At 38.5% G+C, this 11,242-nt stretch overlaps 1 protein-coding gene and 1 long non-coding RNA gene across 6 annotated transcripts; one reads left to right on the forward strand and one right to left on the reverse strand.

Moving 5' to 3' along the window:
- Positions 1–236: 236 nt before the first annotated feature.
- Positions 237–3,103, reverse strand: SDR42E1 (short chain dehydrogenase/reductase family 42E, member 1). Of its 5 annotated transcripts, none has more exons than XM_083851676.1 (3): positions 2,971–3,103; positions 2,534–2,635; positions 237–1,956 (listed from the first exon to the last, which is right to left on the reverse strand). In XM_083851676.1, exons 2-3 carry the CDS (start codon positions 2,586–2,588, stop codon positions 854–856), a joined length of 1,158 nt encoding a protein of 385 aa, XP_083707802.1. In that variant the 5' UTR covers positions 2,589–2,635; positions 2,971–3,103; the 3' UTR covers positions 237–853. The 5 variants fall into 5 exon arrangements, with proteins under 5 accessions (XP_083707802.1, XP_083707801.1, XP_083707804.1 ...); XM_083851675.1 differs by having other exon boundaries at positions 237–1,961; XM_083851678.1 differs by lacking the exon at positions 2,971–3,103 and adding an exon at positions 2,765–2,964.
- A 1,177-nt stretch (positions 3,104–4,280) lies between these two features.
- Positions 4,281–11,242, forward strand: LOC310905432. The gene is made up of 3 exons (XR_014589039.1): positions 4,281–7,915; positions 8,734–8,817; positions 9,025–11,242. It is a non-coding gene; the product is annotated as an uncharacterized lncRNA (long non-coding RNA).

An 11,242-nucleotide genomic window follows, 5' to 3' on the forward strand; every position in this document is an offset into this window, starting at 1 on the left:
GCTTCAAAGGTGAAGTTCTCTTCAAATGCTGTCAGGTGCTAAAGAAATATTATTAAAGGCTAAAAAGATTTTATAAGCAATGGAACATGTGTGATCACTTACCCGATGTCCTTTAGATAATTTTTTTTGTTTAACCATTCAGTAATGCTGCGAAAAATCATAGCTGTTTCTTATGAATGCATTTGAGATAACTCATTTTAAACAGGCATATTGTAGTTTGAAAAATCTACAGAGCTGTGTTGCTTCAAGCACTTTGCTGTCATTTTATTAACAATTCAACATTTTCCAGAAGTGTCATTAGGTATCAGAGTTTACTTAGAGAAGTACATCAGAATGTATTTTTTTAAAAAAGCAAAACATACCCCAAAACATTCATTTATTGTCTACCACTAACAACAGTTAATCAAGCAACTAAGGCAAATTCTTGGTCAGGCACATATACATCCAAGCTGGAAAGCAGAATTCGGTTTTGGAATGTGATCAAAGAGTAAGTTTATTCTCCTCTGGATCATGTAGCAGAAACTTCTTAGGAATAAAAGGGCAGAGTATAATATTGTTGGGGAGGAAGGGTCAGTCTAAGTGTACCATTGTACCAGAAAATAAAATGCTGTTTGCAGTAGTACTAAGCTTCGTCTTGTTAGTGATCTGATCAATTTCACTTTGAAGAGGAATTTTGTATAAAAATTACATCTTTTTTGCTTAGCAGTTCCGTTCCTTGGGGCTAGAAATGTTAAAAGATATTTACCTGAATAGCACAAATGTGTTTTTTTTTTAAATACCTGTCAAAATTAACGAGTACTCAACATAACTAAATTCTGTCCTCCATACTCCATAATATTCAGTGTTTCATTTTTCAGTGTGAAAATATAAGTGCAGATGGAAACCATGCGACCACCATAGCAATCAACAACATGAGCAATCCTCCATTCCTAACAAGCTTCGTAATGGTATACTTTCTTGGCTTTGGTCCACAGCCCTGAGCTCTAAACCACTCAACCACTTCATTCAGGCTGTATTTTTGAGGCTCATACCCCAGCTCTTTCCTGGCTTTCTCCATGCTAAAATAATGTGTGACACCGGTTTTGTAAACTTCTGTGCGAGTGAGGAGAGGCTGAAAATTATAAACATGACCTACAAGAAAATGAACTACTTCAGTAAGGAATGCAAAAAAATAGACAAGCGAGAGAGGAAGGCGGCAGGTTGGGAACTTATAACCCAACCCTTCTACTAACGGTCGGAAAAATTCAAAGTTATTTACTGGCCTGCCATCTGAAATAAAATAGGCTTGGCCTGCAGCTATGTGCTTTTTGTTGGCTTTGAGGGCCTCAAAGGCGAGGATGTGAGCCTGAACAAGATTATCTACATGTACAAATTCTACTAAACTGAGAGGATCTCCATATACAAATTTAAATAGTCCCCTTTCAATGTAACTAACTATTCTTGGAAGATGTCTTTGCTCTCCTGGCCCATAGATGCCTGCTGGTCGGAGAGCACAAGTCCTTAATATACCTTTCCCATTTCCAAGCTCAGCACCATTTGCCTTCAGCACCTTCATTTCAGCTAAAGATTTGGTCCGGGAGTAGTGATCTGGATGAAGGTGAAGAGGTAGATAAGGCAGAGATTCATCCCCATTTTCTATAATCTGGCCTCCAAATATCACATTATATGTACTTGTATAAACCAGACTTGACACTCCTGTGCTCTTGCAGGCTCGGATGACATTTTCTGTTCCTTTCACGTTAACATCTTCTATAAGTTTTCGGTTCAGCTGCTCCCTGCCAGACATTCCATAGGAAGCGATATGGAATACGCAGATTACATCTTTAAGAGCCTCTTCCACTTCAGACAGACAGCAGACATCCCCTCGCATAAACTTTATTCCCTCTGGCACTGGTTGAAGTGGCTTCGTGACATCAAAGAGAATCACATCAACTCCCATTTGGTATATGGCACAACCTAAACTAAAACATGACAGAAACCACATTATATGCATAACATAATAATGCATGAAACATTTCACCTGGAGGTAAGAGAAGCCTATTAACTATTTTAATATATTTTTAAATTTATTCTGGCTCCATCTTTACTTAGAGGAAAACAAAACAAAAGAAAAAAACATTGCGGGGAAACTACAATAAAGGAAAAAAACGCAACACCACTAACTGGTGTTTTTATCTGCTTTCTGGAAGAACCTAGGCATTTCTCTCCTTCTGTTCCCTATATATTTTGAGTAGTTCAAGGATAATAATGTAAATTCCTGTTACAAAGTTGCCCAGGCTGATTAAATATCAAGACTGTCTTGCAAACATACGGAAACAGAATAATGTAATTGCTTAAAACTTTCAGAAGCAGTGTATGTTTGTTTGTTGAAAAATGAGACCCCAATAGGAACCATCAGGCGATGGGGTGAACCAGGTGAGGAATCTCAAGCCTCATATCCTGTAGGTTTCCTTTCACAGCCGGATTCTGTTGCCTCACCAACAGCGCTGTATTAAGTTTATTCTTGCATGTAATAACTATTTAATGCACTAACCGGAAGCCAAAATAGCCACCTCCTCCAGTAATGAGGACTGTTTCCTTGGCAACATTTTCTGCCTCCATCCTCTTGCCTTTGGTGCTGTTTAAGGAGATCAACCTATAAAACACATAGTAAAAATGCACGTTAAAACCATTCTGAGTTCTAACATGCGTTTAGTTATTCCCAGCTGTAGCTCATGCTTTGACTCAGGCCCTTCCTTCCACCATCTGCCAGGCAAGGTGGAACCTGGCATTGCTCCCAGGCCAGGTTATGGCTGAAGAAGCGCTGCCTGTTGTGAAAACACAGCGACTCCACGGCTGCCATTAGGAAGCTGGGGACGCCCTCAGCCATCCCTCCCCGGCTTTCCGCGGCCGTTTCCTGCCCGTTCGGCCGCCGTGGTCGCTGCGGGTGAGGCCGCTCCGAGGCACCGCCGGACCCCGCCAGCGCCGTACCTCAGCCCGGGCCCCGTCCCTGCTCCGCGCCGCCCGCCGCCGCCTTCCCGCAGCGCCGCGGGGCCGCCGGGCTCCACGGGAAATGGAGTTCCCGCTCCGCGCCACAAAATGGCGGCCGCCTAGGCGGGGAGCGCCAAGAGGGGAGGGTGACCCGGCGGGGCAGCGTGTCGGTGGGCGTTGGGTTTTGGTGTCAGTGTGCCGTGCTGTGCCAGCCTGTGTGCCCGCAGATGCTGCTTTCCACCCTTTCTTCCCCAGCGATGCTTGAGCAGAGCTTGGTGTTCACTGTGAGGCGCTTTAAGATGGGGAATCTCCAGTCATCTTTGAAGCCTGAGCCTTGTCATGCCGTGTCACGTTCCGCTGTTTATACTAAAAATAGAACCAGCTTTCTCTCTCCCTCATTTCATTGTCTTTTTCTTTTAGTCCTGATGCTCTGAGTGTGCACAAAGCCTTGAGGTGCCTCTGTGGTGCAAAAAAGAGCCGTAATTACCACCTCAACAGGAGCCCATTATTAAATGCTGGTTTCCATCACATGCCTACCACTGGAATCACTTTTTTTTTTTTCCTGCTAAACCCAGTATCTTTCTGTTTACTGCTTGAGAGACAATACGCTGCACCAATTAGTCTAGCTCCTCTCAGGCCGTGCTGCTGATGACACCGGTGTGAAGATACCTCGGCCACCCTCAAACAGGTTGTGACCTTGAGGAGAGCTGTGTATTCGTGGTGTCCTGGGGCCATGAACCTGCTTGAGGTGTGCCCTGCTTCTGGAGCTCATTTTCACAAAAGTGTGTTAAAAGTACCTGGTGACAGAGCCTCCCCAGGCTTGCTTCACGTTTTGGAAAGTGTAATGTAAGACCTTACAGTTATTTTTGGAAGATGATTTCATTAGAGATCAAAAATTTGATACATAAATCACTTTCTCCTCTAGAGCACACAGGTTCTCATTATCGTTATATTGTCATTAATCTGGAAGAACTTTATTTCTCATAAAGCTGAGTAAGAAATGGGACAGCTTGATGTCGTGCTAGTTATCCCAGATTCTCACAGTGCAATCTGTGCTGCACAAAGGCTAAATAATAACTAATATGTGTAGTTACTCTAACGTTCATTTATCACAAGCCTGTATTGTATAGCATGCTAACAGAAGAGTGTTAATCTCATGGAGAGGCTGAAATGTTTTTGCTAGTAGGAAAGCAATGCGTAATGGTGACTGACTTCAACAGAATTGCTCCCGAGTTAAGCATCAGAAATCCAGTGCAAGCTGCCTACAAGAGAGAGCAGTAATAGGAAAACAACATAGAATTATACTTTCAAAGTCTGTTTTGTAGTATTTTCTCTTTTTCTTTCAAAGCAGTGTGAGTCACCTGGGGAATGTCAAAAAGAACTCAAAAAGTGAATTCACTGTCAAAACTACTTAAAACATACGAGTTTCCATTTTGCAATACCTTGAGAGAAGTAGACAAAATATGCTGTGTTTTATTTTGATTGATGAATGGCAAGAATTAAAACTAAGCAGATTCTGAAAAGAATACTATGAGCACTAAATATTTTTTTTTTTTTAGCAATTATTTTTTGCTGGTGAACCTCTGTGACTTAAATAGCAATTTCAGGCATAGAGCAAATGTTGCATGTGAGCAGAGCAAATGACTTGCATGTCACATGCTTATCAGTTGTGGTCAGCCTGTGAACAACCGGACTGTGCAGAGGTGCCGCATCTATGTAGATGTGTGGAGTGTCTGGCTTGGAGGGCGTCCTTCAGTCATATCTGATGCTATAATTCCGTCTGCTGTCTGTAGGCGCAGAAGAGTGGGTCTTGAGGCAGCCTTGAAGCATCCCTTAAAATAGCTTGCAGTGTATTCATAAAGGCATAAGAATTCTAGCTCAGAAACAATAATAAAAAATCATTTATATATCCTTAACTACTAAATATGAGAATTCTGGAGCTACCTGAACTGTGTCTCTGACCTTGCTCTCCATGTTATGTGGGTAACTCCTTGCATTTGAATAGGTTAACTTCAGTATGACAGTTTGTCCCCTGGGCTTTGCGATATGTCTGTGCAGGACAGTTTGCAGGATTGAGACCTCTGTCTTCATCTACATTCTGCTTTTACTTGTTTTCTGCCTGGTTATATATAGTGAAAGAATTGTGTCAGATTATGTTATAATTAGTGTAAATATTATGAATATAAGAAAGCTGTGGTTAAGATATTGTAAAATTTAAACGACTATCATTATAATGAAGTCATTTAATTATTTATTTATTCATTTAGTTGGTCTTCAAAACATAGTAGGAAACAGTCATTCCTCACTTTACAGTGACAGATTTGACTTTAAAACTTGACACAGATCACATTTTGCACAATCCATTTGTTCATGCTATCTCATGAATTTCCTATGTTTCTCTGTTTTTCCCTAAGATTTTATGGACTTTCTGAATGTATCATAAATTGTATATTACCATCAAATAACTAGAATTCCACTTCTACTTTTTGTATGACGGAATGCTTGTCCTGCCTGAGATTGTTTCTTTTTTTGACTTTTTTTTTTTTTTCTTTTTTTTTTTCTAACCTGTAATCCTGGTCTCCACGATCATTTTCACTTTAAAGAACCAGACATTTAGAGCTGGTGCCATGCTATAGCACAGCTTGCATATATCCCAGAATGCAGAGAATCAAACTGTGTTGCAGTCGATTGAAGAGATTGTATTGGTACGTGCATTTACATGCGAGGACAAGATATGTCAGGATAGAACTATTTGCAGTGTAAATAGGGTGTTATCTGCCATAACCTTAGATGAAATGAAGCTGAAACGGACTGCAAAGAACTCCTTAAATCAGCAACTACACAGAGCTAAATAAGCAGCTGTAGTGAACCACATAATGTAGAAAGATTGAGTAATGAACTCATTTATTCTTCTTTTATTGTATGTTACTTCATCAGATTCTGTTTGCAACTTAAAATACTTAACCAGTAAAATTACTTTTGTCATCAAAATATAACATGCCAACGGTACCGTCTCAGGAATAAGTAGTATTTCATCTGTGGAAATAAACCTTAGTCTACTGTTTTTATATTACTCAATTGATTTCTTTTTGGTATTATTTAATTCTGCCTTTTTTTTTTTTTTTCATTGAACCAACGAGTTGGGAGAGAAGCACAAGACTCAAAACTAGACCTAAACAAGCTGCATCAGAGGTCTTACTAAGATGTGCAAAAACAATTGGTTAGAGCAGTACTAACAAGACAAAAACAACATCCGTGTTGTGAGAAGAAGCAGAGAGAAAGGGAATGTTCAAAATTAGGATCAAACATGCCATTTAGATTAGAAAGGAATATTTTTAAAGGAGAGCAGGGTTAGGAATAAAAATGCTAGTCTGAATTCTTGGCTTGGATAGGGGTTTTCTGAGTGACCTTCAGAAAATCGATTTCTGTTCTCTAATGAAGCACTTTTTCACTGTGCTTGTTTCATTTGTGTTTCTGAAGCTCAAGTTGGAGGTGCTACGCAAATATTGATAAAACAGGAGACCCGCTGTATGGGGCTTCAAGAGTTTTGGAAAGTAGGCAAGTTAGACATTCAGAAAGGGTTATCACTGACTTCTTAGGATATCTGTTCCCCATCAATATTGCTTGTGGAAAGTGCCATACTTTTGGTGATGTGGAGATGACAAGCCAAGTATTATAGTTTCTTTTTCCTGTTCCAATAATAGAAAAACTTAGCCTATCTGTTCCACATTGAGAAAGGGAAGGGATTTCAACACTAATGGCAGTCACCCTGAGAGAGGGTGCTGTTGTACCATAGTGTTGATGTAGCACAGGCGTCTGACATCGTTAATATCAGCGTTATATTTGGAGTCATGGTAACAGTCGTTACAGCTTAATTACCATCTTGGTGTTTCATGCGGTGTATGTGTGCTGAATCAGGAAACAATAGGAAGACAGAAATCAACTTTCCCTCCGGACAGCTGTTCACAGATCAGAACGACATAACCTAGGCGGTCATGCCATGACTATCTTGAATTTTATAACAGGGTTTCACTGTGGTCATCTTTAGTGCATCAGTTTATATATACACATGAAAAATCATTATTATAAAAGACGATGAAAATGTCTTGGATTATTTTTGCAAGGATTCTTAAAGCATAGACGATTACCTCAGAATCTGATGAAATATCAATGGTATTCATATAATTAAAATAGACTACGAACATATTAGTATTTAAATTAAGATAGGTTACAAACATATTAGTATTTAACAGTACAAAAGCATGTTATCCAGTATCACTGAGGTGCCTCAGAGGTAAAAGGCCAAATTTTAGCCTATCCTGTGCCTTTACTTCATGAATAATTTCCGTAATGCAAAGGAAGTACATAGGACTCTAAGGGCTGAAGTATTGAGCCCCTTTGTATCTGAAAAGATTATATGCTTTAAAACTTAGTGCACTGAGAAACATCTGATGAAAAGGCTAGCAAAATATTCTTGAAAAGACTTTCACAGATGTCTTTGCTTTCAGAGTGAGGGAGGACAGGTTTTGGGATGCAATTCTGAATGCGTTTGATTCAGTCACTTAAAGGAAGTCTTCTCCTAAGTTAAACGGGCAACTCCTTTGGAACAGAATTATACACTTACGTTTCAGTAATTGTCTGATTAGTTTTCAAGTGTGATTCAAGTGCATCCAGCTGCCCTGATTTACCACACTGATAATGATGAACGGCTTCCCTGTTGTAGTAAATTCTAATTTAATTCCACTATCTGTAGGTTTGCAGAAGTTTTACCTACTTAGCTAGCAAAAACAAAATGTCAGTCTGCTATGAATCATTGACACTAATAATTAAACATCCAGCTGATGGTTGGAAATGTACTACTTTGATCATTTGGAGGGATCTAAAGGATAGTTCGGCTTCACAAGCAGCTAATCATGTGCTGTACTGTGTGTAGAACAAACTGGAGGTGAAATATGTTCTTTAATCTGTATCTTGTACTGTGTTAATTTTCTATCTGTGAATAACAAATCTGCAGGTACCAGTGCTGATGATGAGAAGAGATGTGTCAGAAGGAACTCCAAAGCCTGAGTTTGTTCTAGCATTTCAGTAGGATTCTCAGGGGAAGCTGTATTTGCTGAGGAAATGTAGCACTTGGTGCTTTCATTTTCATGATACTGTGTTCTAGGTCTAGGTAGTGATCTTTCACTTTTCTGGCACTTGTAATGGCAGGACAGGCACTGGCATCAGAAACAATACTGCCCATTTTAGTATTGTAATTACCTTGAAAACATTACAAAAATTACATTATTTTGCAGAGGAAGGATTAGGTAAGAAGTTGAACATCTAAGCAAAGGAAAGGAAAACAACTTCAAAAAAGGTTGCAATCTCTTTTTTGTTTCAGCTGTATTTAAATTAGATAACCTCTGTAAGCGTTACGTAATGGCATCTCGGTATTTACAATAACAGTTTTCTTATGTATCCGTATAATTTATCTGTACCATGAAATTAATGATAGTAGAATTCAGAATTTGTAAACATTTTATCATGGCCTGATATATTACTTCATTCTGAGCCATTTCAAATTAAGTGGTTCTGGCACAAAGCCGGGCCTTTGAAATGGATTTGTTCAGAACCCAAAATTCTGAAGGCTGTAGACTCTTTGTCAAAACAAGGTAAATCCCCTTACTCTACAGTGGGGCACAGTTACTAAAGTTTCAAAGACGAGCTAGTTATAAAATGCATTTATCTTGTTCAAAAGTCTTATTCAGACATGTTTTATCCTAGAATGGTAACGTGAAGGATATGTTCAAAGTGGGAACTATTCAACTGGGAGTTTGCAAGAGCTGTAACACTGTAATTTTCTGCAAGGTATTTTTGCTCTTATTTTTCATTCCACTTAACAGAAATTGTGGGTGCAGCGTCTGGTTATAACTAATTTTGATTTGTTCTACTTTTGGGGGAAAAGCAAGACCTGAATACCTGTGGGATTCAAATATATGATTTTTTGTTTGATTTTTGTAGCAAAGGAATTCTGACTGGGCTTTGTACTTAATGTATTTCTTCTTTATCTTTCAGAGAGTATCCAGCTAGTTGAAACAGGATTTGTGCTGGTTGACAATGCTGGATTAATTCCAGGACGTACATCAGCTTAATTTGTCATTCATTCTAGGAATGCGTAAGAATACAACACCAGATGCATTATGGACAAGTTGTATAAATTGAAATGTTCTTCTGAATGATTTAGAAGAATGACATATTCTAGAAACTGGATGTCCTGTATAATGAAAGTTTTGCACATCTAATATGCAATCTTAAAGTTACAAAAAAAAAAATATGCTGCAAATGAATTCTTTATCCACTATCTGAACAAAATGTTATAGAGGAAAATTGCTTAATCAATTTACATTTTCAGCTTTAACAACTCACAATTATTATTATCATAAGAATGTCTGTTTTAGCAGTCATCATTTTAGAACTTTTAAAAGGTAGGCATTATCTAGTAAAATTCTTTCCCCAAGTCTGTTACTGACATTGCCTTTAAAAATACTCTGGAAAATCCTGGGAATGCAGTTTGAATGACCAGTGAGAATCCCTTGAGTGCCATATGGTTAATGGAAAAGCCAAAGGACTTCACTGTTTGTGTTTCTCGTGTAGTTTTGGTCCTGGCTCTTTTTCCTAACCTCATAAGTTGAGGTAATCTGTGCTAGGAACAGGCATCAACTAAATCAGGCAGTTAATCATACGTAAGTAGCACAGACATTGTAACTTATCAGTCAGAATCATCTTACCTTCCGAGATGTTTTATCTGCTTATGGAGAAAATGCCTTCCATAACTGTAATTAAAAAAAAAAACACAAAATGAGTCACAGTTTGTAAGTGTTAATGAGAATACATTATGCAGCCAAAGTCTCCTTGTGTTGTGTTTGCAAAGCGATCACACTGCTTCTGCCTTTACAGATTATTTTTTTAATTATTATTATTATTATTTTTTGTCAGGGAAGTGCTTCTCATTGTGTTCTAAAGTTTACTAACTTGGGAAAGAATTTCAAAGTTGGAATGGCCCTTTTGAAAGCAGGCTACAAACAATGCCCCCGTTTAGACAGCAAATTTAGTTCCCTTATTATCTCTGGTAAGATAAACATGACATAAAGCAGTTCAACCAGGACTGAATAAGGAGGCAGGCCTCCAATTCCTCTAGACTGTGCTTTAAGAAAGCACCTCTGCTGCCGCTGAATCCGGTTTTGATCTGAAATCTTTGTGCAAAATCACATCATTTGTGTGTTCCATACTTTATACTTCTTAAAACTAAAATTATTAGATTATTGGAGTTATTAAATGTCTTTAACAAGTTACCCACTGGTTGCTTCTGGCCACAATAGCTGAAGTTAACATCATGGCCTGATAACTTGGGATGAAGGTGCTGTGGAGTATGAACTTTTAATTTATTTTCCTCTTTTGTGGAGTGAAAAGGGGAATATTAAGTACAAAAATTAAGGCTAAACTAAACCTATGTATGTAAATACTATAGAATATACTTAATGCATGGTGGCTATAGCCCACTTAGCACATCATGCTGGAGGGCTGCACAACAGCACTCTTAAGAAAGGTTGAGGTAGTAGTTTTTTTTCCCCTCTGTTGCATGTATTCTGTGGCTGCATTTGCAGCCTTTGAGCTGTGATTGTCGTATTGCAGTTACACTTTCTGAAGCTGCTGGGTGATGGAGCTATCCAATTTTAGGAGATGAGCTGTACTCTTGCAGGTGACATGCTAAATGTAATGCAAACCTTTAATACCATTCAGATCAGGCTTCATCTTCTTTCATTATAATTCATCATCTTTCATTATAAATACTGATTTTATAAAAGCTTTACATGTTCTCTGGCGTTTTAGTAAAATGGAACTTCGTGCAGAGAGACTTTACAACAACATGACACAGAAGTATATAATTGCATTCATAAGAATGGATGAAAATAATTGTTTCGAATTCTTTCCTTTTTATTAGAAGTCTTTATATTTTTCTCTTAACTTTCTAGCTAGCATTACTGTAAACTTGTACTCTGATTTTAATAGACAATTTGTAGAGCATAGCCCCGTTGTTCAGATGTGTTATTGTACAGTCCCGGGCTATGGTTTAGCCTTGGCTTTCTTCATAAAAACTATTTTTCTTCACTTGTATCTGTCCCTTTACACATGTATGTCTTTATCGTCTACACTTCTCTCTGATTCAGCAGAGAGATGCTAACACCCTCTTCTGATGAGTCTGCAATTCCAGTCTCCACTGCCCACTTCTTAC

The sequence above is a fragment of the Anser anser genome (genome assembly GCF_964211835.1).
Source record: "Anser anser genome assembly, chromosome: 11".
NCBI classification, from domain to species: Eukaryota; Metazoa; Chordata; class Aves; order Anseriformes; family Anatidae; genus Anser; species Anser anser.

Bases quoted from the DNA above. Each gene is read 5' to 3' on its own strand.
- SDR42E1 (XM_083851674.1), bottom strand. From the start codon at position 2,771: ATGCCAGGTTCCACCTTGCCTGGCAGATGGTGGAAGGAAGGGCCTGAG. The intron at 2,636-2,718 runs GCATGAGCTACA...TGTGTTTTATAG, and splicing joins AAGGAAGGGCCTGAGTCAAA to GTTGATCTCCTTAAACAGCA. The intron at 1,962-2,533 runs GTTAGTGCATTA...GTCATGTTTTAG, and splicing joins GGTGGCTATTTTGGCTTCCG to TTTAGGTTGTGCCATATACC.